The 24,311-nt window shown below is 39.8% G+C and overlaps 1 protein-coding gene across 1 annotated transcript; it reads left to right on the forward strand.

The window, feature by feature from the left end:
- Positions 1–21,911: 21,911 nt before the first annotated feature.
- On the forward strand, positions 21,912–23,297 carry LOC128740006 (uncharacterized). Its single transcript, XM_053835516.1, has one exon. The coding sequence runs from the start codon at positions 21,912–21,914 to the stop codon at positions 23,295–23,297; it is 1,386 nt and encodes a 461-aa protein (XP_053691491.1).
- Positions 23,298–24,311: the final 1,014 nt, after the last annotated feature.

Below are 24,311 nucleotides of genomic sequence, written 5' to 3' on the forward strand. Positions count from 1 at the left end.
AGTTTGAGAAAAATTTGTTAATTTTTAGTATGTTTTTCAACAAAAGTCGTTTTTGGGGGGGTCAAAGTAAATTTTATTGCGATCATTTTCAGGTGATTTTTAACGGCAAATCGCATAACTAATCCCAATTAAATTTACTACATGGCATCTCATAGGAATGAGAGATAAAAATAAAAAATATAAGACCATCGAATTGTTTGCTAACACCACTATTTCACTATTTCTTATAAAACATTCCTATTGGGAACAGTGAGACAAACAGATGTGGGTAATTTTCAAAAAAAAAAATTTGTGTTGTATTGTAACCCAATCCATATAAATTGATTGTAAATGAGTTCTGAAGTGTAAGTTGAAGGTCAGATAACCAGGATTTGACCTTTATATGAATATAAATGTAGATGTGAGAAAAATCGGAATTTTCAATAATGCACAACAATAATGTATCCTTTATGCACAAAATAAACAGTACGACCTCTAAACTATTCTTTGTAAACAAAAAATATGATTTAAGTTTAATTCTAATATGTGTCTCAGTATTCAATACTCGTTGTCTCACTCTTCCCACCTACTGGGGAACAGTGAGCCAAAAAGACACCTTCACATTTGCGTTTGTAACTATTTTATCTTTTAATCAAAAGGGCTGAAACTTTTTTTCAGACAACTAGAAGGATATACCTTTCAAGTGGATTGAAGACCTTGTTGGTAACTGTCACCAAAAATTTTTTAAAATTTTTGGAAAAAGAGTGTCTCACTGTAGACGTCTCTCCCCTAACTGTTTTTCAGCGTTTTGGCAGTCACCATAGAGTATTTTCAAACTGTTAATACCCGGAACCCTTCTGGTTTGAAATAAAACAATACTCTTAAAATGATGCTAAAATATGTGTAATTTCAATTTAGGTATTTAAAAGTTCAGTAAAACCAGTAAAATCTTCAAATTCCTTAAAAATGTTAACACCCTTTTTTGATCTTGAATGGACCTAGTATTGACTTTTGAATGGACCTAGTTTTGCGCTTCGAGACATCACTGACGGTAGCTATCATTGCCTACCGCTAACGAACTCGTCGTTGTATATTCATTGAAACTGCTTGTTGTCACTATAGTATCTACGTTTATAATTAATCTATAAGTACGGGATATTGAAAGTAGGCTTGATTTATAGCCTAAATAAAAACTTAATTATATTGATAAAACTAAATCACTCATCCTTTTTCGTAGTTGCTTCATAGTGTTTGTACATTGTAGCCTCTAGTTTTGAAACTAAAAAGTCTTCCTAATTAGTTAGCTAACATATGTCATTTTATGCTTAAAATAATATAAACTTAATTTATTCTCAGTATTATACAAAAATTTTAACCATCATTGATTAAAAGATAAGATGGATCAAAAGATTAGAGGGATACTAACTGCTTTCTGCTAAGGGGGCATAGTACCTTTTCAATTTTTTAAAACCTAATTTTTTTATTGATTATTTCGAAAGATTAACATTTTGACCATATGTGTTTGAAGTCGTTTGCATGAATTCCAAAAATTGACAAAGTTACAGCTATTTGTACCGCGCATGTCTGGAGCGATTAAACAACGAGTAAAAACTTCAACGCCGTTTTTCTCGAAACCAGGTTTTGAAAGTCGGTACCATAAATATCTCAAGAACGGCTCAAGCAATTCCCATGATTCTTTTTTTATTTGAAAGCCAACAAAATTATCTAGTGTTTGACCCATCCTTTTCTTGATATTGTAATTTTTGTATTTTTTAGAAATGTTTAAAGTCAGTTTTTTCGCTTAAAAACCATACTTTTATGTTTCAATGTCCGCCAGTTTGTTATGTGTTCGAATTCTAAAATAGGATAGATCAAACACGAGATAATTTAATGTTCTTTCATGTCGTTTTGGAATTTTTCAATTCGGATAAGCCCCCCAGCGCCAATCCATGGTACCACCATTCATGGTTTTTTTGAACGACTATCTTCAAGGAGCCGTAGGGGCAAGGGGAAGAGGTTCCCTTATGAAAACAAAATTGCAAATATTAGTATAAAATGCAATGTTTCGAATGCAAAAAACCCGATTCAATTTGTGTTTCGCGTTATCGAGAAAAAATTATTTGAAATTAGGCAAAAACACCATATGGTGTAACAGGTACTATGCCCCTTAAAAAAGAGCTATTTTTGCGTCATTTGCATTTAGCAGAAAACCAGTTACACTTCAATTTTTCAATTGGATTTTAGGTATTTATTTTAGCACGAAGCAAAAGTGTAATCTATATAATCTATTTAAGTAATCTATATAAGTAGAGTAAAATTTTCCCAATTTGTTCGCCCTATGTAAAAAAAATCCCAAATTATGCTAAACGGGACAATTCTTGTATCATTAAAAGTAATGCACAGAAGAATGAAACAAGTTATTTGAGAATACAATTCCGAAGATTTATATATAGCTTTATTGTATAGGAAACCCTAATATTGGAACTTCGAATTGAGTTACGAAACTAATATTCCAAACTCTATTTAAAGTGGTTATCCCTGCTTAACTATCTACGGGCAACATCGTAAAAATGGTTGGAATCAAAAAATTTTTTCATGAACAAATAACGTCCTGTATTTTCCATATAAATACAGCAAAAAGTTTTGCTGTAAGTTTAAGTTTTGACAAAACTCAGATGAGAAATAGTTTAAACACGTTAATCAAGCATATACCAAAGCTTCAAAACACCTTTAGCGCGCTGACCGAAAACCCTAAGGCCAATAAAATTCAACCAGATCCTGTAGTCATAAAATCAGATTCGTCTGAGTAAAAATCAGAGGGGTTGTGTACAAGACACGACCGCATATACAGGTGACGCAGGACTACGTAAGTCTCTTTGTAGTGATAGTAGCATGTATTCATGCTAGTAATCATTCGATTCTTCATGTATACATGCAATATGCAACATATATGCATGCTACACGCGTTGTATGTAACATTTATCAAAGTAGTAACATTGCATACGTTGAATTCTCAAAAGATTGTGCATTTGAAAACAATTTAACGAAATCAAGAACACAAACTATTGCTTTCCTCCTACCTTACTGAAATTAAAGATTGTTTTTATTATCCATGGTTTCTCACGTTGAAGGGATTTTACCAATTCAACCCTATTTTATCAACAGCACATCTTTTCACTACACCTCTAATGAAACGGCAAGCATGCGTATTCATACAGAGTCGTATTATAATCGAACACTACAGCTGTAGCACATTTTTTCAACACAGATATCAAATTCGCCGAAGTTTAATCGTCTCGCAGTAAAGAATTTGCGATCTGTTGGGACAACGAACGTGTGTCATTTTTTCTGGCACACTTCCCTAACACAGACATCAAATTGGACTAGGTTTAATCGCGTTCGTAAGAAATCTGTTGGCACTAGGGGCTTTGTCACTCTCTCTGGCGTACTTCCCAAGCAAGGACATCAAAATGGTCTAGGTTTAATCGCGGTGTTAAGAAATCTTGTTGAAATGGGGAATCTTTGTCACTTGTTTTGGCTTACTTCCCAAGCACAGGTGTCAAATTGGTATAGGTTTAGATCATCGTAAAGAATCTTCCAACCAATCACGAAGCGAGAATTCTGGTAAAACATAGGTTCATTATTTTCAATTTTTCAATAGTTCAACATCAAGAATCGATACTTTTCTTCTTTTGGGTCAATTCTTAGAAGATTTTCCGATCGATTGGTGTAAGAATATTGAAAATCGATCGGAAAACCGCTGAGCTATTAGCGCTCAAAACCTTTCATTTTTCGTGACGCACGCATTTTTCGATTTTTTGGAATGACACCCTATTTCAAAACTTGCCGTAAGACGTAGTCCTACGTCAAAAGAAGCAGCCACTTCTGATGGTTAAGAACGCCAACTTCCTCACCCTTGTGAAACTTTGTGATGCCCAACCGTCCTACAAAATTACCCGGTTTGGCAATAAAACCATCTGTGCTAGAGACGGGAAAACTATCATTAATTACTGATAGTTATCAGTAAGCAATAATATCACTAAGTATCAGTAAAGTTTCGCAGTTATTGATGCTTACTGATACAGCTACGTCGTCCCGTAAGAAAAATCCGTTGGATAAAAGTTAATGGTCGGTAGTCGCGTACGATAGACGAGAGTGACACAATATGTCGTTGTCGTCAGCAGCCTAGAACCGGGGTGGCTCGTGCTATTTCAAGCAGTCGTCTCTATTCAACTCGATCTTGGGCAATTCGTCACAAATTTCCCAGTCGTCTCAAAAGTCATAAACCACTTTCGAATTGGTCAAGCCATCTTGCATGTTGAGTCTTCGTGTCTCCGGTGCCGGTGGGGTTGTTGAAAAGAACTGTTGTCGTTGCTCTGCCGTCCGGCATCCTTACGATGTGCCCGGCCCACCGTAGCCTACCGACTTTCGTCAGATGTACAGCATACTGGATAAGCTGCCATCTTGTCCCAACCCTCGCCGCGTCTCGAAGGGACTCGAGTGTGTCCCCGAGACGTGCGAAAGACATCACTCGTTCCAATGTAGCTCTGATTAGTCGCGACAGTTTATCCGGAAAACCGGTTTTGTGCATTATGTGCCATAGCTGGTCTCAATGCATTGTATCGTATGTTGTTTTGAAATCAATAAAGATGTGATGCAAGGACACGATGTACCCTCATCATTTCTGCAAGATCTGTCGGATGGCAAACATCTGGTCAGTAGTTGCGCGAGCCTCCATGAAGTCCGCCTGATAAATTACAATGTAAAGTTACAATGAATAATGCCGTTATTACAATTTCCTATTTTCATTGCTACCATGTCGTGATGGGTAAAATTACTGATATTTACTGATAGTTATCAGTAACGTACTGAAACTACTGATAGCTATCAGTAACGATTTTTTATGATAGTTCCCATCCCTAATCTGTGCGTCAAATGAGGGTTTAGAAATTAGGTAAAGGCCTGGATATTGATATGGTGCAAAAAATATAAAATTTGGATCAATATCTGGACCGTTTTCGAACTGGATATGCCTAAAAAATAATATTGTATTTGATAGTTTTCTAAATAGTTTAGTTAAAATAATTATGAGGCTCAGAATAAAGTAAAATTAGGCCATTACAAATATTTTATAAAGTTTTTGTCCTTCCGGTGTTGGGCCACTAAAAGGGGGGTGGAAACAAAGTGAATTTTTTAATCGAGCAAAAAACATGGGTTTTAAGCATTTTTATTTAAAGTTTAAGCGTGAAAACCAAATCTGTTCTTGCTTTTAATATATACGTTATTATTTTCCATGCAAAAATGTACGAAAAGAAGACAAAAACGAGAGAATTTTTGTTGGACGATTTTCGGAAACTCCGAATTCGAATTTCCATTTCTGTTTCGTGCTAGAAGTGTTAAGCACACTCATTTTTCGAGTTTTTCAGGCTGCAGAGCCCACGGACAATTGATTTTATACTCATATCCTTCAAATTTTTTTTAGCCCCCCGATTTTTCAAGCCAATTTCCAAAAAGTGGGGGGTGACAAAAACTTAAAAAATATTTTGTAAAGGCCTTATATTTCGCCGATAAGTAAGCAGGTTGACTTCACATCACCTTTTGGTCAATTGACAGATAGATTAAAAATCAGTTTAGTAAAATATTCAAAATCATGCAACCGAACTAACGTTGTACTATGTCATCCGTGGTCGTGTCTTACACACAACCCCTCTGATTTTTTTCTTGGGGGATGTAAAGTTTTCTTTAAGCACCTCTCCCCTCTGACTTGTGACAAAATTAATACCTCCTTGTCCACCGAAATTGAGTGACCCTGAGATCTAAAATATTCATTTTTGAAACTTCCTATTTTCTATCTGGTACAGTTCTGAAACTTCCTATTTTCTATCAGGTACAGTTCTTCATCGACTATCATTTAAAATTAAAACCTAGTATCTAACCTTACCTTTAAACCTAGTAGAATTAACAAGTCTAATTTTTTCAAGCACCATTTACAGTATGATTTTGAATTTGACAACAAATGTGTGTCGACTATGTTGCCAAAATCGAAACCATGGCAAAATCTAGACCATTTTTTAACTGAAAAAATTGCATATAAATGTGTTAAAAATTGAATAATTACCATTAATTAACGAATTTTTCACGATTACAACGGTTTTATATTCAAAATGTTCGACAGGGGCTGTCGCAAACCTTTAGATACTTTGCAATAAGTCGTAGTCCTACGTCAGTAAAAATCTTACCTTTCGAAATATGTAGTCACTAAACGAAAACTCTAACCCCGCTGTACTTGATAATCTACGTTTAATACAAGTTATATTACATATTTTTAATGAATTTTTGAAACTAATAGGCGAGATAATTTTTTATGACGTGGAAATCGTTTCAACCATATCTGAACAACAGGTATTAATAAATTTACAATATACAAATGTCACACACAGATACATACACAACACATATCAAGTCACTGAAACATTGTTCAATTGTTGGGCTGACATAAAAACAAGACCCTCGGCGACTGTGACCGATTTCAAATTTTTCAACTGACTTTCATACCTTTCTAACAGAGTATAAGAAAGGTAAAAGCTGTTCAACCTTGTGTCCTATTAATAAATAACAGTAGTATAGTTGTACTATTAAAAAAAATTCTTTGCTATTATTTTGTTCATTTACATGGAAGAAACTATGACAATCCTAATTTAGGTCCATTCAAAAATCAAAAATAGGTCCATTCAAGATCATGTTGGGTCCATTCAAGACCAAAAAAAGGCTTTGGCAAAAAACGATATATTTAATAAAAGTTTCATCAATTATACATTTTTAAAGTACTGATAATGTAGAAAAAAGGTGGTACTTTCCAACAAATAGTAACATCACCACATATTATTTATAAATGACGAGTAAATTGAGCAGGAGTGCGAGTGGTGGTGTTAGAAAAAGTGCTAAATAGGTCCATTCAAGATCAATTACCCTATTAGCATTTTCAGTTCTTTACATCACTATTGCTATGTATACGCGCTTTTCTTCGTTTTTCTGCTTTTCTAGTCCTATCGTAAATTACAGCTAGTGATGAAAATGACAAATAAAATGTTTCTTATTTATCTTGTATTTCAACGCAAATTGCAACATTGTGCAAATTGACACATAGACACATACACATATACATACACACTCGCATACATACATACGCACATGCATCACCATACGTTGAATACAATCGACCTTTGATTGATATATTTTAGTTTTACACGTTTTGAATAGTTTACCATACGGCGCATGGTTAAGTTAGAATATCTTTTGACAGAATCGTCCGATTTTAAATAACTTGGTGTCATTTGAAAGATGTGAACGGTGATTTTTAGATAATAATAGATTCCAGGATAGACCAACCTCGAGTTTTTAGTCTAGACCTTGAAATGCGGTCAAACATATTTTATTAATATTTTTTGAAACGATGGTTGTACAATTGATCACGGTCCAGCGCCTCTATGGTTCAAAGGTACAAGTACCAGCGAGCCACACGCCCTGGCGGGTGTTACGGGTTCGAATCCGGTTATAGTCTCTGATTATAGCTTGGCTCGACCCATGCACCTTCCAGCATTGGACAAAGGGTAGGAGTCACAACGACGACTTGTTAAGCGTAGCTACGTATTCCGCCCCCCTTACCTTTCCACTCTTTCCCCTCCATTTTCCAAAAAATTTTCATTACTTTCCCCTACCGTCCCTTCATCAATTGTAGAACAATCGTTTCAAAAAATATTAATAGATTCTAGGATGTTTGTCATTTAATTAGGCCTATACAAATTTGAAAAAAAAGTTTATGTCGCCCCCCCCCCTTTAAAAATTTTTGAAATGTGAAAGGGCGAAAAAATAAAGTGTCATATTAGTATGTTGCATCCTTTAGTGATAAGATAAATAAATTTTAAATAAGATAAATTTTTTCTCGATTCAATGAGTTTACATGTCCAAATTATCCAATATGTGCAAAATTATAGTAATTATCTCGTTAGTCTCGATCAACTTTCTTTCACCAACTAAGCTTTCTGATTACTGTTGCAAGTCACAAGTAACTATTGTGCTTAACCTTTAAGGTCCCGACGTCGAAAATTGGGGTGCTTGCAATCAGACATTCGGCTTGATTTACTTTAAATTTTGTTCCATTTTAATACAACTTGTTTTAAAAGAACCGAATTAGATTGAGGCAACAATCAATTATTAGTGAAATTCGGTACCGCTTTTGAAGGAGATATTCCGATTTCCGAATTGCAGTGGGATTATTTTTCCCGTCATAGGTACAAGATAAAATGAAAATAGAAATACAATAAATTAGACACTCCGTAATATCAGCTATCGGTGTTTTCGGAACTAAAAATTGGTCATTTTACTCCGTAGTTTCCAAGTAACTACCCTAGTTTTAGATGTTGGGAACGTAAAGCTCAAAGATACTGTTTTTAACCATGCATTGGATGCATGCAAAAAAGATGTCACTGAACTGTTTCATGTTCGAAACATGAAATTTTCGAAACGGTTTGTATCCTTCATATACAAAGGTAAACACGTTATTGTTGAAGAAACAGCATCGGCTGAGGAATGACCTGATATTTATGACTAAAAGGTTGACCATCAAACAAGCGTTTTCAAACGTGAATAATTTCAGAGATTTTTTTTCTTAAAACATGTCGGTAGCACAGCATATGCGCTCTAAGTAAAAAAGTTGTAGGGACCTAAACCGCCATTTTCACACTATGATTAGATTATGATACTATTTCGTGGTTACTGAGTTCTAAAATAATGAGTGATAGGTATTTCTATTATTCAGAAAAACAAGGTAACTAACCGAGCGACACGCAAGTTCAAAGCAAAATTCAAATGAAGATCAAGTACCACTCCGGTGGACATAGTCAATCTCTTCGCCACTCATTTCGAAAGTGTGTTTGATTCAGCTGTACCTCCCTCTCAGCTGGAAACTGCAATAGCAACGACGCTAGTACCGGAAGGCTACGTGGATTTAGGAATTTTTACCATAACAGAGGACATTGTCGTGGCATCCATGAAGAAGCTCAAATCGTCGTTTGCAGCAGGGCCAGATTGCATACCATCTGTAATTTTGAAAAAGTGTTGTTCCGAGTTGTCAAAACCGCTCTCCGTGATTTTTAACAAGTCGGTGTCCAGTGGAGTTTTTCCAACTCTTTGGAAACAGTTTTTCATGTTCCCTGTTTTCAAAAAAGGCGAAAAGCGAAACATGGCAAATTATCGAGGAATTACGTCACTATGTGGTGCTTCCAAATTGTTAGAGCTGATTGCCTATGACTACCTGTTCTTTAAGTGTAAGCGATATATCTCGGCCGATCAGCACGGTTTCTACGCTAGCCGTTCGGTTAACACCAATCTACTACAGTTTACCTCAAAATGCCTTAACGCCATGGAGCACCACCAACAAATTGACACTATCTACACGGATTTAAAAGCAGCATTCGATAGAATCGACCGCGATTTGTTCTTGGCCAAAATCTCTAAGCTCGGAGCCGACACATGCCTCACACAATGGCTGCGATCTTACCTGTTTGATCGAACGCTTCGAGTTAAGCTCGGTAGTGTTGAATCCCGGGCCTTCACGAACTTATCTGGAGTTCCGCAAGGCAGTAACCTTGGTCCTTTGATATTTTTATTATACGTGAATGATGTTTGTTTTCTGCTTCCCGATGGATGCCGCTTGCTGTATGCTGACGACCTGAAAATTTTCTTGGTTATTAGAAACACTGAAGATTACCGTGAGCTTCAGAAAATTCTTCATCGTTTTGTTGAGTGGTGCAAGTGGAACCGTATTATCATAAGTGTCGAGAAATGCTGTGTTGTATCATTCACGCGTTGTAAAAATCCAATACTTCACGACTATTACATCGAAGGTAGTTGTTTGGCAAGAGTTCATGAAGTAAAAGACCTAGGCGTTACATTGGATAATAAATTGACTTTTGATACGCATCGATCGATCATCATACAGAAAGCAAACTGCCAGCTTGGGTTTATCAAAAAAGTTTGTAACGAGTTCAGTGATCCATTGTGCTTTCGATCGTTGTACTGCGCTTTGGTAAGACCTCTCGTAGAAACTGCTTGCATTGTTTGGGGCCCATATCAGGAGTACTGGAACGACCGTATAGAACAAATACAAAAGCGATTCGTTCGGTTTGCTCTACAACGATTACCTTGGAGAGATGCCAATAACCTGCCCTCGTATGCTGATCGGTGTCAACTGATCAATTTAAACACACTGCTTACACGTCGGAAAATTGCCCAGGCCACATTTGCCGCCAAAATTCTGAAAGGCGAAGTTGACTGCCCCGCCCTGCTGTCACGTTTCCAGTTCAACACGCCTGAACGGCCGTTACGTCAACGTAGCCTAATCCATTTACCATTCCACAGTAGTCAATACGGCAATAACGAACCAATAACCAGGCTCCAACGAACATTTGATGAGGTCATAGTACTATTCGACTTTCACGAAACTACTGCTTCCTTGAAAAACAAGCTGAAGACGACAAGAATTTTTGACTAGTGGTGTATTATGTGTGGGACGTTTTAATTTAATTGTTTATGACTACTATATTATTTGTAATTTTTTATAGTTTGATATATGTATGTATGTGCCTAAAAGATGGTGGGGTTTTTATGCCTTTTGAGAATATCAAGACGGCTTTTCCCCACCCCAAGATCATTAAGATCAATTAGATCGGATGATCATATTCAATAAACATAAACATAAACATAAACATAAACATAAACATAAACATAAACATAAACATAAACATAAACATAAACATAAACATAAACATAAACATAAACATAAACATAAACATAAACATAAACATAAACATAAACATAAACATAAACATAAACATAAACATAAACATAAACATAAACATAAACATAAACATAAACATAAACATAAACATAAACATAAACATAAACATAAACATAAACATAAACATAAACATAAACATAAACATAAACATAAACATAAACATAAACATAAACATAAACATAAACATAAACATAAACATAAACATAAACATAAACATAAACATAAACATAAACATAAACATAAACATAAACATAAACATAAACATAAACATAAACATAAACATAAACATAAACATAAACATAAACATAAACATAAACATAAACATAAACATAAACATAAACATAAACATAAACATAAACATAAACATAAACATAAACATAAACATAAACATAAACATAAACATAAACATAAACATAAACATAAACATAAACATAAACATAAACATAAACATAAACATAAACATAAACATAAACATAAACATAAACATAAACATAAACATAAACATAAACATAAACATAAGTTATACGTTTGTTACTGTCTAAGGTTATCCTGTGGCACTCCACTATTATCAAACTGGTTCATCTATACTAGGATGCTTACTTTATGTGCTTGGGAAGTTTGGTTCGGTTTGAGCTAAAATTTAGGCACTGTACAAAATTTTTGTTTCAAATTTTTAAGAATATGGAAAAATAAACGCTGGTTTATTCTCTTTTGTTTAGTTATTGAAGGTTTGACATTATTATTTTTTCGTGACCCCACACCACCCCCCCCCCCCCCCCTTTAACAAAATTTTAAAACCAGGATATATACTTTTTATCAAAATTGTATAAGCCTTAATGCAAATATGTTACAAAAATATGTTTTAAATGCAGCAGAAAAGCCGGTAGGTGGATTAATTCAGGTTTTTACGATGGTAGTCGTTATGACATGAAGAATCAATGAGATTAGATCAAAGAAATAGTGCAAAAACAGCGCCATGAAGATGCTTCAGGATAAGAAATATGGTCGTTTTTGCAGTGCTTGTATTTTTCGATGACATGAGCGGTCGATTTTCTGTTTATATCGTGATCGCAGTGTATATATATTTAAGAAAATTTAATACCAATCCGGCGAAGTTAAACGCATATTTGTAACGACGCGTCAGAGCCATTGTAGAAGGAACGCGAAACTTTGAACGCGCGTTTCTCAAAACCGTGTTTTCAAAGTCGGTGAGCAAGATTTCTCGAAAACGGCTGAACCGAATTTTGACACAAGTGTTCTAAGGATATATTCTACAGATTAATCGAAGATTTTTCCTCACCGATTAATATTTCTTATTTTATGGACAATTTAAGAGCAAAATTTACCCCTAAGATCGATTTTATATGTTTAACAAGCCGCCATTTCGTCAAAAACGATTATATTGCTAAACTCTTCGATAAATCTATAGGTTTTTCGATTTTCGATGATTCAGTCCAAAGATATCGTGCTCACCGCAGGACGCCTTATTTCAGAAGAGTTCAAGGAGATTAACTGTAGCAGCTATTTAAATAACTTTTTTCAAAAACAAAATACGTTGGAATACGGCCAAAGGCTACTGTAAGATGTTTACAAATGTTCACTTTAATCAGTTAAAGGATTTTCTCTAGAAAACTTTCCATTTTTTTAAGCCTCCTAACTGTATATAACCCCTTAATTCGGCGTTTTTTTTTCACATTTCTTTATGTAACTTTTAATTCACCAGCCCAGTCATCATGAAAATTGGAGGTTCCAAATGAGCGCTCTTTTTGCTACCAACGGGGTGGCAGCCCCATAGCGCCGTAAATACGAAAGATAGAACTATACTTTCTTCAACAATAATGTAAATAATGATTAGCTCTACAATTGCACTTTGCACTGCTTTTTCGAATTCTGTTTAGTTGAGGCGCTGTAATCAAATGAGCATCTACCGTTTTGATTCAAACTTCGAGCACTTAAGCCATGCTAAAACTTTCTAAAAAGTAAAATGTTCGAAAAGAGCTTTTTACTACCTCCATGAATGGTTCAATAGCATGACAATTTATTTATTTTCATGGGAAAATTTTAAAAATGAGGATAAAATGTTATTTTATAATGAAAAACACTAAAAAACTGCTGTTCGGTTTTGATTCAAACTTCGAACACTTTCATGGTCGATTTTCCAAGCTTGAATATTTCAGTCTCAGACATCGAATACTTATATTACTTTTCAAAGTATTAATGCTTTTAGTGTCATTCAACTGAAATAAGTGAAATTACATCCTTTTTCTAAACACTGTCCTTTTAAATCCACCGAACAGTGTAATTTAAATTTTTCACACAATAATTAGTTTGAATCCGTACTTCTGTAGTCAATTGGCAATATTTTCAAACTCTATGTACCACATCTAAAGCAAGTTAACTTTGTACAGCTTTACAATGCAGATAGTTCATTTTCATTTGAATCACACTTCAAAACGTGATTCAAACTTCGAACACTTTTTATTTATCTAATATCTTTGAAATAATGCATGAAATATTGTATTTTAACTATGCTTTAGTACGTATATATCTTGCACTTACCTAATAATCGCGAAGTAGGAAGGTAAATGTTCTAAAATTGGTAAAATAATGCAATCAAAAAAACAGCTACTTTTGCACGAAACGCTAAGAGTATGCGAACGAAGTCAAAATCTGAGTTCTCACTGTTTTCCAGCGCCTGCTGATTTCTTACAACGAGTCCTACAGTTCAATGTCATACCTCACCGGATAAAGGACATTCTAACGAACACGGTGGTGTACAATAAGCATAATATTTTATCTTATTAGCGATACTAACGAGCATTTTATTCTGAAGTGTTCGAAGTTTGAGACTGTTCTAAGTTTGAATCAGAACGGTACTGATCAAAAAACCGAGAATGAAGCCTGCTTGCATCTTCCGCCTTTCAAGTGTTGTACGAATGCAAATCTCTTCCTCTTTCAATTCGATCACACAAATATCGAGGTAGCATCCCATTAAGAATTTTATATAGAAACTAGGGTTGCCAAGTCTGAAAATTACAGAAACCGGCCGGTCGGTCCTGCCTTTAAGGCAGGAAATGGGGGTGGCAGCATATTAGAGGAATAGCCTGGAATGTGTAATGTGCGTTAAACAGTCGCCGGTAGCGTGTAACCAGCATACCAGCATAGAGAGAAAGTGGGAGTCGGCGTGACAGTTTCCCGTGTAAATAAGATGAGCAGTCAGTTGTGGAGATAGCGAACATATCCTGCCGTTACTAAAGAAACTGACTAGAGAAATGACAAGTAACTCATTTTCGGTTCGTCGAAACTAAGTGAGCATCTGCGAATCTCGATGAAAACTTCTGAATCTTTTGCTCGAAAACTTGCGGAGTATCAGTCGATGAACGCGGCGGAAAATATTGAATGCAAGCAAACGGCAACAAATATCATCGTATCATCATGAAATCGATCCGTGCTGCCTAACGAAAGCACCAGGCAATCAAATTTGTAGCGTACAGTTCATAAAATCGCTTAAATGTTGAGCTCGAAAAAAATATAGTTAGAACTTTTTCAAGCAACCTTAAACAGAGTTACGCACAACAATCATCGTTGAGCAAATTAGATTTGATGATGACAGGAGGCCGCGAGTGACTGAGCTCTAATGTCATTTCTTTAGTCAGTTTCAGATATCACAGTCGCAACCACAACGAACCTTCAATGGATTATTGAAAATAGCTAGTTTTAGCGTGACAGCTACTTATGCTTCTGGCCATTGGCGTAGCTAGAGGGGGTGCCTGGGGTACCAGGCCTCCTCCAGAATTCTGCAGGCCCCCTCCAGAAATTTTCCTCATTGGAATTGGAAACCGGGAAAAAATTCAGTGTATATGTTCCCGCTGTGTAGATATTTTCTTTTTCACTGGGCATCGCAAAAGCGTAGTTGTCGTCGTCAGTAGCTTAGTAGCCATCCCGGTTCATGCTGTTTCAAGCGTTCGTCTCCATTCAACTACATCTTGGGCCACTCGTCGCAAATTTCCCACTCACAGAAGTCGCAAAACACTTTCGACCTGGCCGAGCCATCACGTTGAGCCTTCCTGTTCCTGGCGCTGGTGCAGTTATTAAAGAGAACTATTTTCGTTGCACTGTAGCCTATTGACTTTCGCCAGATGACGATGGCAATCTCTCCAACCAGTGCTTGTAGCTTATGATTCATACGTCTTCGTTACTCTCCGCTTTCAGTTTGTACTCCTCCAAATATCGTCCGCAGTATCTTCCGCTCGAAAATCACATATGGCTAGCGTTTTGCGGAGGGTTAAGGAAGCCTAATTTCCCGCTTGAATGCGCAACTAGATCTTCTTACTAGTGTTGTTGTCCGTGTGCACCAGCAATACCAAATACACGAACCCGTCTGCCACTTCTACTTCGTTGCCATCAAAAGTTACCGTCCGCGAGAGGCACACATTTGTTTCCTTTGAGTATTTGGTCTTGGCCGCATTTACGTTTAGAACATTTGTCCTAGATTCCGATTTCGTCGAATCACCCCTTCAAGTGCAATGTTGAATAGCATGCAAAATAAGCCGTCACCTTGTCCCAACTTTCGCCGCGTCTCAAAGTAACTCGAAAGTATCCCCGAGATGCACACGGAACACAACACTCTCTCCAATGTAGCTCTGCTCAGTTGCGTCAGTTTATTCAGAAAACCGTTTTCGTGCATTATCCGCCATAGCTGGTCTCAACCGACTGTATCGTATCTTGCTTTGAAATCAATAAAGATGTGATGCGCGGACAGGTTGTATTCACGACATATCTGGTAATTGCGCGGATCCTCATCAAGTCCGCCTGGTATTTTCCTACAAAACCTTGTGCTATCGGTGACAGCCAGAGTAACAAGATCATAATCAAAATTCAAATTTTTGGAAGGCACCCCCTAGGCCCCCTCCAGGGAAAGTTCCTAGCTACGCCAATGCTTCTGGCGCTAGTAGACAATTTAATGTATATTACCACCAGAAGCAAAGTATTGTCACTGCAAAATTGGCTATCTTCAATGATCCACTGCTCAGGATTACTATCTAAAATACTTTTAGTTTCACTTTAATTTATTTCGCTGTCAAATATTATGCCTCTTTGGTGAATGATGGCGTAATATTCAACAGATATTTATAAAAAATAACACAATGGTCATAGTTATGCACAATGTTGAAAAATCTATACCTATAAAGAAGGATTTCTGTCTGTCTGTCTGTCTGTCCGTATGTTCCTTATTGTTACGACCCCTCGGTCGGCGCATCTCACTACGGCGACTCTTGGCCGGGCGAAACGAACAATAAACTCGCTCAACGAGACAACTGTCACTAGCGATATCCGATAGCGTGGTCATCATTCAGACAAAGCAGATAGTGGTGTCGTGATCTTTTTCTACGAGCGGCGTAAAATTTGTTAATTTGCTACTTAAAACTACTTAAATCTATCTTTATATACAAGTTATACTTAAAGGCTACTTAATACTAAATCTATGCCTACTTAATTGGTAACAATACATGCTTAAATGTGTAAACTATTGCTAATAAGTCAATTCTCTTAGGCTAACCTTAAAATTTAGTAACCGATCTATTGAACACTTGTGATAAGTGATAATTTGAAAACCTAATTAAAATTATATTCTTAACGGTAAGCCATATACTAAATAACATGCAACAGGCGACAGTAGATTAAAACATAACAATTACGATTCAGGAGTAACCTCAGCTCAGCTGCTTTCCGCGGAGGTGTATAGTACATGCAAAGACACGTGTCACGTTTTCATGCGGTAAATTATTACAAATTGTACAAGAATACAAGAAAATAACGAATAATTAAAATTATAGGAAAGCTAAAGTGAAGAAAAGGGCAGGAGGTTAAAAGTTAAAAGTTAAAGAGATACAAGAACACTCAACGTAAGTTAATTTCATATGTTGATCATTTCTATTTTCACTTATACAAATGTGCTGATTGCAGGAAGATTTTAATACACAATACACACAAATATTGTTATTCAAAACTCGGACCGTTCTTGTACTTCTCCCCCCGTTGGCTTCACGTCAACAATTTAAAATCTTCGAAATAGATATTCAAGGGCACTCAATACTGGACAAGCTCTGCGAACAACTGGATCGTGTGGAAAATAAGCTGGACCTAGCTATAGCTACTCTTCATCAGCACGAGGCATCGATGAGGACGCTAAAACGTAACGTCAAGGACATTCGGAATGAAGTGCGAAATAGAACTCGAACCCCAGCCCCAGGGACAGCAGTCACTGGCGATAAACCGTATCAGAAACGAAGACGCGAAGCACTTGTTGTTTTCCCAGTCGCTGCCGACAGCGCTCTACAGCAGCTTGAAGACGGTGTCAAGACAAATGAAGTCGTGCGTAAAGAACTGATTGATCTATTCAATGAGGCACCTTCGGTTGGCTCCTATGAATATCTTAGAAGGAACGTACAATGTCTGTTCTTAAACACCGCGAAATATACCTGGACGGGCAAACAGGTGCATAATTCACCTTCCATACCGCCATCCAATCCTGCATGCGGACTGCGCTCAATTGAGATTTTGATAGAATGCTGTTTGCAGAGGTTCAGGAATTCGCCAAAGTTTGTAGGTAAGGAATTGCGACGAGCATTGCAAAACTTTAATGACAGTATGGTGGGCAGAATCAGGCGACAACAGGAAAAGATTATGCAGAACTGTGAAGCTTCAAAGTCTGCATTAAACAAATATTGTTATTCAAAACTCGGACCGTTCTTGTACTTCTCCCCCCGTTGGCTTCACGTCAACAATTTAAAATCTTCGTTTATCTCTGGCCGATGCCAAAGATTACGATGCCAAAGCAGCGGGATGAATCAGAAGCGAGAGGTACCAACGAGACGACGCCGAATGCTTGTCAGGCATGCAACGAGTTGGATAATTCCCGAATGGTCCAGTGTAACATGTGTGATGACTGGTACCACTTCGACTGCGTAGGGGTCAACCAAGACGTCGAGAATCACGATTGGCTTTGCTCAGTCTGTATGGAGAAGCAGCAAACCAAGAACAAAAAGTCGACGAAATCTATTCCCCTGCCGGTACCGTCTGTAAGTACACTTAGCCCGATAAGCACTAGCAGTGTGGCACCGTTGAGTACTGCCACCGATATAGTGAGGAGCATGGCTGTCACCTCTATGTTTCCGCCAAATACAGTTTACCCTACGATTGGGCAAAACATTACTATGCCACCCGTTTCTCAAATGCCGCCCCACTATTTCATGCCACCACATTCTTTGATATCGTCAAATGCCTTATTGCCACCCTATTCGTTTATGCCACCCCTTTATTCGATACCTCCTTGTCAGCCTATGCAAGTTGTTTGCACTATGGCGTCAGTGCCATCGTCCCGCTGGTCAAATCCGTACGCGTCACTACCGGGAGTGAATACTTATGATATGTGTAACACAGTGCCATCTAGTTTTACTCAGCCGATTCCATCGATACCAAATGTAGTTCCAAATACTGTTCCAATAGAAGGATCGCAGAAACCATTGCCGAATCCAGTGCATACTAATAATCCCCCGAAAGCCCAACAAGTTTTGGAGGATAACTTGAGCCAGCATTCCGCAGCAATTTTCGGACAGTCCGTCAAGCAGAGACAGTTGCAAATGGAGTTGCAGATTTTGGACGACGAGAGGAAAATACAGGAAGAGGAAGAAGCTAATCGGCGACAGTATCTGCGTAAGCGACACGAGTTGATGACGAAGATGCTGATGTCGAGGAAGAGCGATCGAATCAACGAGTTTCTGAGTGGATAAGTGAGACGGTTAATGCGAATGTACAGGATACGCACTGTCCACGGGCTGACGTTGTTCCGGAACAACTTTCACAGAGAATCCAACGCAGTTCCACTCCAGCTGTTGCGTCAACTCATCCACACGAAATGCCACAAAATATGCAACCAATTTCCAACCAAAGGATAGAGAATGCAGAAGGTGGTTTTACCCCGAGACGGCGCTCAACACCAAGGCAGACTTCAATTGAAAAGGAAGACGATATTAATTTAACACGCAAGCAAGTCGCTGCTCGCCAAGCAGTTTCGCGGGATCTTCTCTCATTCAGCGGTACTCCGGAAGAATGGCCGTTGTTTTATTCAACGTTCACAACAACGACCAACCTGTGTGGATACACGTCGGAGGAAAACCTGGTCCGATTGCAAAAATGCCTTAAAGGCAAAGCACATGAAGCAGTAAAGTGTAGACTTATGCATCCTGGGAATATCCCAGGTATAATATCTACTTTAAAGATGCTGTTTGGAAATCCAGAAGTCATCGTGCAGAACCTTATCTCTAAGATTCACTGCACACCAGCGCCGAAGGCCGACAAACTGGACACTCTCGTCGAGTATTCTCTGGCTGTACAGAATCTCTGTGCGACTATCGAAGCTTGTCAGCTTGAAGAATACACCTACAACGTAGCTCTGCTGCACGAGCTTGTAGACAAGCTACCGCCTTCCTTCAAGGTTGACTGGGCCAAGCATCGCCGTGATTTACCTCGGGTAAACCTGATAGCATTTTCGGCTTGGCTGTACCAGTTAGCAGAGACAGTTTGTCCAATCGCACGACTGACTTGCAGTGAAGCGGTTCCCGGTCGAGGGAACAAGAAGAACTCAGCTTACGTCAACACGCACAGTGAGGAGAGCTCTGATAATCCGAAGGAGAAACCGGATCATCGAGCGAAAGGGAATCCATCCGGTCCGTCTGCCTCAGGTGGCTGCGTAGTTTGTAAAGGAAATTGTCCGAAATTGGAGAAGTGCCAGCGATTCAACGAGCTTTCGTACAATGCTCGATGGGCGATTATCAAGGAGTTCATGCTTTGCAGAAAATGTCTCAAGAAGCATAAGGGCAGCTACAAATCCCTACAATCCTGCGGAAAGAACGGCTGTACGTTCAAACACCATGAACTTTTGCACAACTACCAACGGGATGGAGCGGGTTCGAACCCATCTTCCAGTAAGAGTCAGAACTCCAACGCAGGCACTCAAAACACATCGGTGCGTGAGTGCAATGCTCACCACAAGTCGACTAACCAAGGACTGTTCCGTGTTGTCCCGGTGGTCGGAGATGATGGCTCATCTCTCACGTTGGTTGATGCATCCCTAGTCCAAGAATTGGGATTGCAAGGAAACCCAGAGCCACTGTGCCTGAAATGGACCGGGAACAAGCGCCGGCTGGAAAATGATTCACTAAAACTCGACGTCGACGTATCTGGAACGGGAGAAATCCAGAAGAAATACTGCCTACGAGGAGTTCATACTATTTCCAACCTGGATCTATTCCATCAGGCGGTGGATGTGCACAAATTAGCTAAACGATACCGGCACCTGCCGGGAATTCCTATCGAATCGTACAACAATGTACAACCTCGAATTCTAATCGGGATCGACAATGCCAACATCACGCTGCCGCTTAAGGGAAGAGAAGGAAATATGTTCGAGCCGATTGCAACGAAGACTCGTCTGGGCTGGATTGTGCACGGAGGCTCCAGTACAACTGACTCGTTAGTCGGATACCATTCAGTGGAATTCTGTCCATGCAGCGAATCGTCCGATCACATGCTACAGCAATCAATTCAGGAGTACTTTTCTTTGGAAGGTCTGGGCATCTGTAAGTCGAAAAAGCCTCTGATCTCTGGTGAAGAAGAACGTGCCCAACAGCTTTTACAGTCTGTCACCCAAACAGATAGCGGAAGATACGAAGTACCTCTACTGTGGAAGTACGACAAAGTCCATCTACCTAACAGCAAACCAGCGGCTCTGCGACGGTTCCACTGCCTTGAGAATAGGATGAAGAAGCAGCCGAAGCTAGCCGAAGTATTGCGTGCGAAAATCGATGACTATCGGCGGAAAGGGTACATAAGGAAGCTGTCAAACGAGGAACTACAGAAACCGCAAGAACGAGTGTGGTATCTTCTGCTGTTCCCGGTTATCAACCCGAATAAGCCTGGGAAAGTCAGGTTTGTTTGGGACGCAGCAGCAATGACACACGGCGTATCGCTCAATTCCATGCTGCTGAAAGGACCGGACTTGCTGACTCCGCTGGACTACGTGCTCTACCGTTTCCGTGAATTTCGAATTGGACTTAGTGGTGACGTTAGGGAGATGTACCTGCAGATGCTGGTGGCCGCGCGAGATCAACACTGCCTTCGAGTACTGTGGAGTGACGACGGAACGGTTTTACCTAAAGTGCAATACGTCAGGATTCCTCGTTGTTATCGCTCTATTGCATCGCCAACTCCAGAAACGAATATCCAGCTGCACACGTTCGTCGACGCAAGTCTCTCTGGATTCGCCGCTGTAGTCTATCTACGCATCGAGCAGGGTAGCTCTGTGGAATGTGCCATAGTGGGCGCAAAAGCAAGGGTGTCTCTCCTCAAGTTCGTCTCCATTCCCAGACTGGAGTTGCAGGCGGCGGTCATCGAAGTCCGGCTGGCGGACCGAATCTCCAAGTCCTTAACATACAAGATCGACAAACGAGTTTTTTGGAGCGATTCTCGTGACGTACTGTGCTGGATACGATCAGACCACCGCCGGTATTCACAATTCGTCGCCGCTCGTGTTAGCGAGATTCTGGAGACGACGGAAATGGCAGATTGGAGGTATATCAACACGAAGGACAACGTAGCGGACGACGCTACCAAGTGGGAGCGGCAACCAGATCTTACAGAGGAAAGCAGATGGTTTACGGGACCGAAGTTCTTGTGGGAGCACAACGAAGGCTCGCCTGTGGATTCACATCAGAGCAGCTCGACGAATGAGGAACTCCGCGCGAATCTCTTCCACCACATAACAAGTCCACCTCCAGTGATAGACGTACGACGGTTCTCCCGTTGGCAGAGTTTGCTTCGAGCCACTGCTGTAGTGCTGCGCGTCAAACACAATTTTCGTTGCGTGATCGACAAATTGTCACGAAGGGATGGCCTGCTTACGGCGCACGAGCTGCGGCAGGCATCTATTTTCCTATTCCGACAAGCACAAGCAGAATCATATCCAGATGAAATCAGGATCCTCGCGAGCGCAGAAAAGTCCAAGAAGTCGTTGATGAAGTCCAGTTCGATATACAAGCTAAACCCTTTCCTCGACGAGCACCAAGTTCTACGGATGCACGGTAGGATCAGCGCGTGCGAGTACGCCTCCATGGATGCACGTAATCCAATAATCTTATCGCAGAGCAATTACGTAGCTTGGTTAGTGGTGAAGGACTGTCACGAACGGTTCCGTCACAGGAATCACACCACCGTCTTGAACGAGCTGCGGCATGTCTACCGGATTCCGAGGCTGAAACAGCTGTTCAACAAAGTCAAAGCAGGGTGCCAGATGTGTAAGAATGAGAAAACAGTTCCACAACCTTCTCCAATGGGTGATCTAGCGGAAGCAAGACTGGCGGCGTTCACTAGACCTTTCTCCTTTGTTAGGGTTGACTATTTCGGTCCGATTAATGTGGTGGTAGGGCGTCGAGTTGAGAGACGTTGGGGTGTGCTAACGACGTGTTTAACAGTGCGCGCGATACACTTAGAAGTCGCGCACTCACTCAGTGCAGACTCTTGCATAATAGCATTGAGATACATGATGGCAAGGCGAGGCGTACCAATTAAAATCTATAGTGATCGCGGAACGAATTTCACGGCAGCGAGCAAAGAGCTGAAGGCGGCCCTCCAAGAGATGGACCAAGAAGCAGTCGTTCGAGAGATCGTGAGTCCAGATACCGAATGGGTTTTCCTTCCCCCAGCCTCACCGCATATGGGAGGAGCCTGGGAAAGGCTTGTGCAGACGGTGAAGAGGAACTTGGCAGCAATACGTCCAGTACGGAATCCGACCGACGAATCACTGCGCAACATGCTGATCGAAGTGGAGAATACGATCAACTCGCGGCCGTTAACGCATGTCCCGGTGGAAGACCCAGATGCTCCAGTTCTGACGCCAAACCACTTCCTCCTGGGTTCCTCGAGTGGTCTAAAACCGGCGTCAACTCTAGACAACCGTGCAATGGCTTTGCGACGATCCTGGTGCGCTTCGCAGGTAGAGGCTAACATCTTTTGGCAACGAAGGGTGCGAGACTACATGCCGGATCTAACAAAGCGAACTAAGTGGTTCAGCGAGGTAAAGCCGATAGAGGTGAACGATATTGCTGTAGTGGTAGACCCAGCTTTTCCCCGCAGTTGTTGGCCGAAGGGGCGTATAATCGCGGTCAACCAGAGTAAGGACGGCCAGGTAAGGTCTGCAGTGGTGCAAACAATGTCAGGAGTCTACGAGCGTCCCGCGACGAAGCTCGCCATACTAGATGTTCGACGCGACAGACAGGTAAGCCAGGAACCTGGCGTACCCGGGGGGAAGTGTTACGACCCCTCGGTCGGCGCATCTCACTACGGCGACTCTTGGCCGGGCGAAACGAAGAATAAACTCGCTCAACGAGACAACTGTCACTAGCGATATCCGATAGCGTGGTCATCATTCAGACAAAGCAGATAGTGGTGTCGTGATCTTTTTCTACGAGCGGCGTAAAATTTGTTAATTTGCTACTTAAAACTACTTAAATCTATCTTTATATACACGTTATACTTAAAGGCTTAAACTGGGACCCCTCCTCACTTTAGGAGGGAGGGCTCCTATACAAATGAAATTCAAATTTCCTCATAACTCGAGAACTAATCAAGCAAATAGAACCAAATTTGGCATGTGGAGGTTTCTGGAGGCAAAAATATTTTCTATGGCGAATTGAGACCCCTCACCACTTTAGGAGGGGGGGCTCCTATACAAATGAAATACTAATTTCCTCATAATTCGAGAACTAATTAATCAAAAGGAACCATATTTGGCATGTGGGTGTATTTGGAGGCATGATTTTTTTCTATGATGAATTAGGACCCCTCTCCCTTTTTATGAGGGGGGCTCCCATACAAATGAAATACAAATTTCCTCATAACTCGAAAAGTAATCAAGCAAATAGAACCAAATTTGGCATGTGGGGGGTTTTGGAGGCAGGGATTTTTTTAATGATGGTTTGAGACCCCTGTGGTATGGGGATAAGAACTATTATACAAATAAAACAGAAATTTTTGCGTAACTCAAAAACTAATCGAACTCGAGAAATTTTAGACTCTTTCATAAAACATTAATCAATAACAAGACCACCAAAAACTATCAATAGTAATATTAGATAACCGACCTGCCGTCGGAAGCACCGGCCACTGCGGGGGGCAGCCCCCCGTAGAGATCACCTCTATCTAGGTTTATTTATTTTCCTAGATCTACTGACCTCTATTACTTTCCTTCAGTTGGGTCACCCCTGCGAAATGGTACTTTCTACGAAAAGATTTTCCGTGAAATGGTACATCCCGCGCAAGGTTTTTCGCGAAATGGTATTCTACGAAGCTCTATATTCCGCGTTACGGTCAACCGAGAATTGGTGTTCCGCAAAATGGTATTCGGCGAAATGGTTTG

Source organism: Sabethes cyaneus, chromosome 3, assembly GCF_943734655.1.
Source record: "Sabethes cyaneus chromosome 3, idSabCyanKW18_F2, whole genome shotgun sequence".
NCBI classification, from domain to species: Eukaryota; Metazoa; Arthropoda; class Insecta; order Diptera; family Culicidae; genus Sabethes; species Sabethes cyaneus.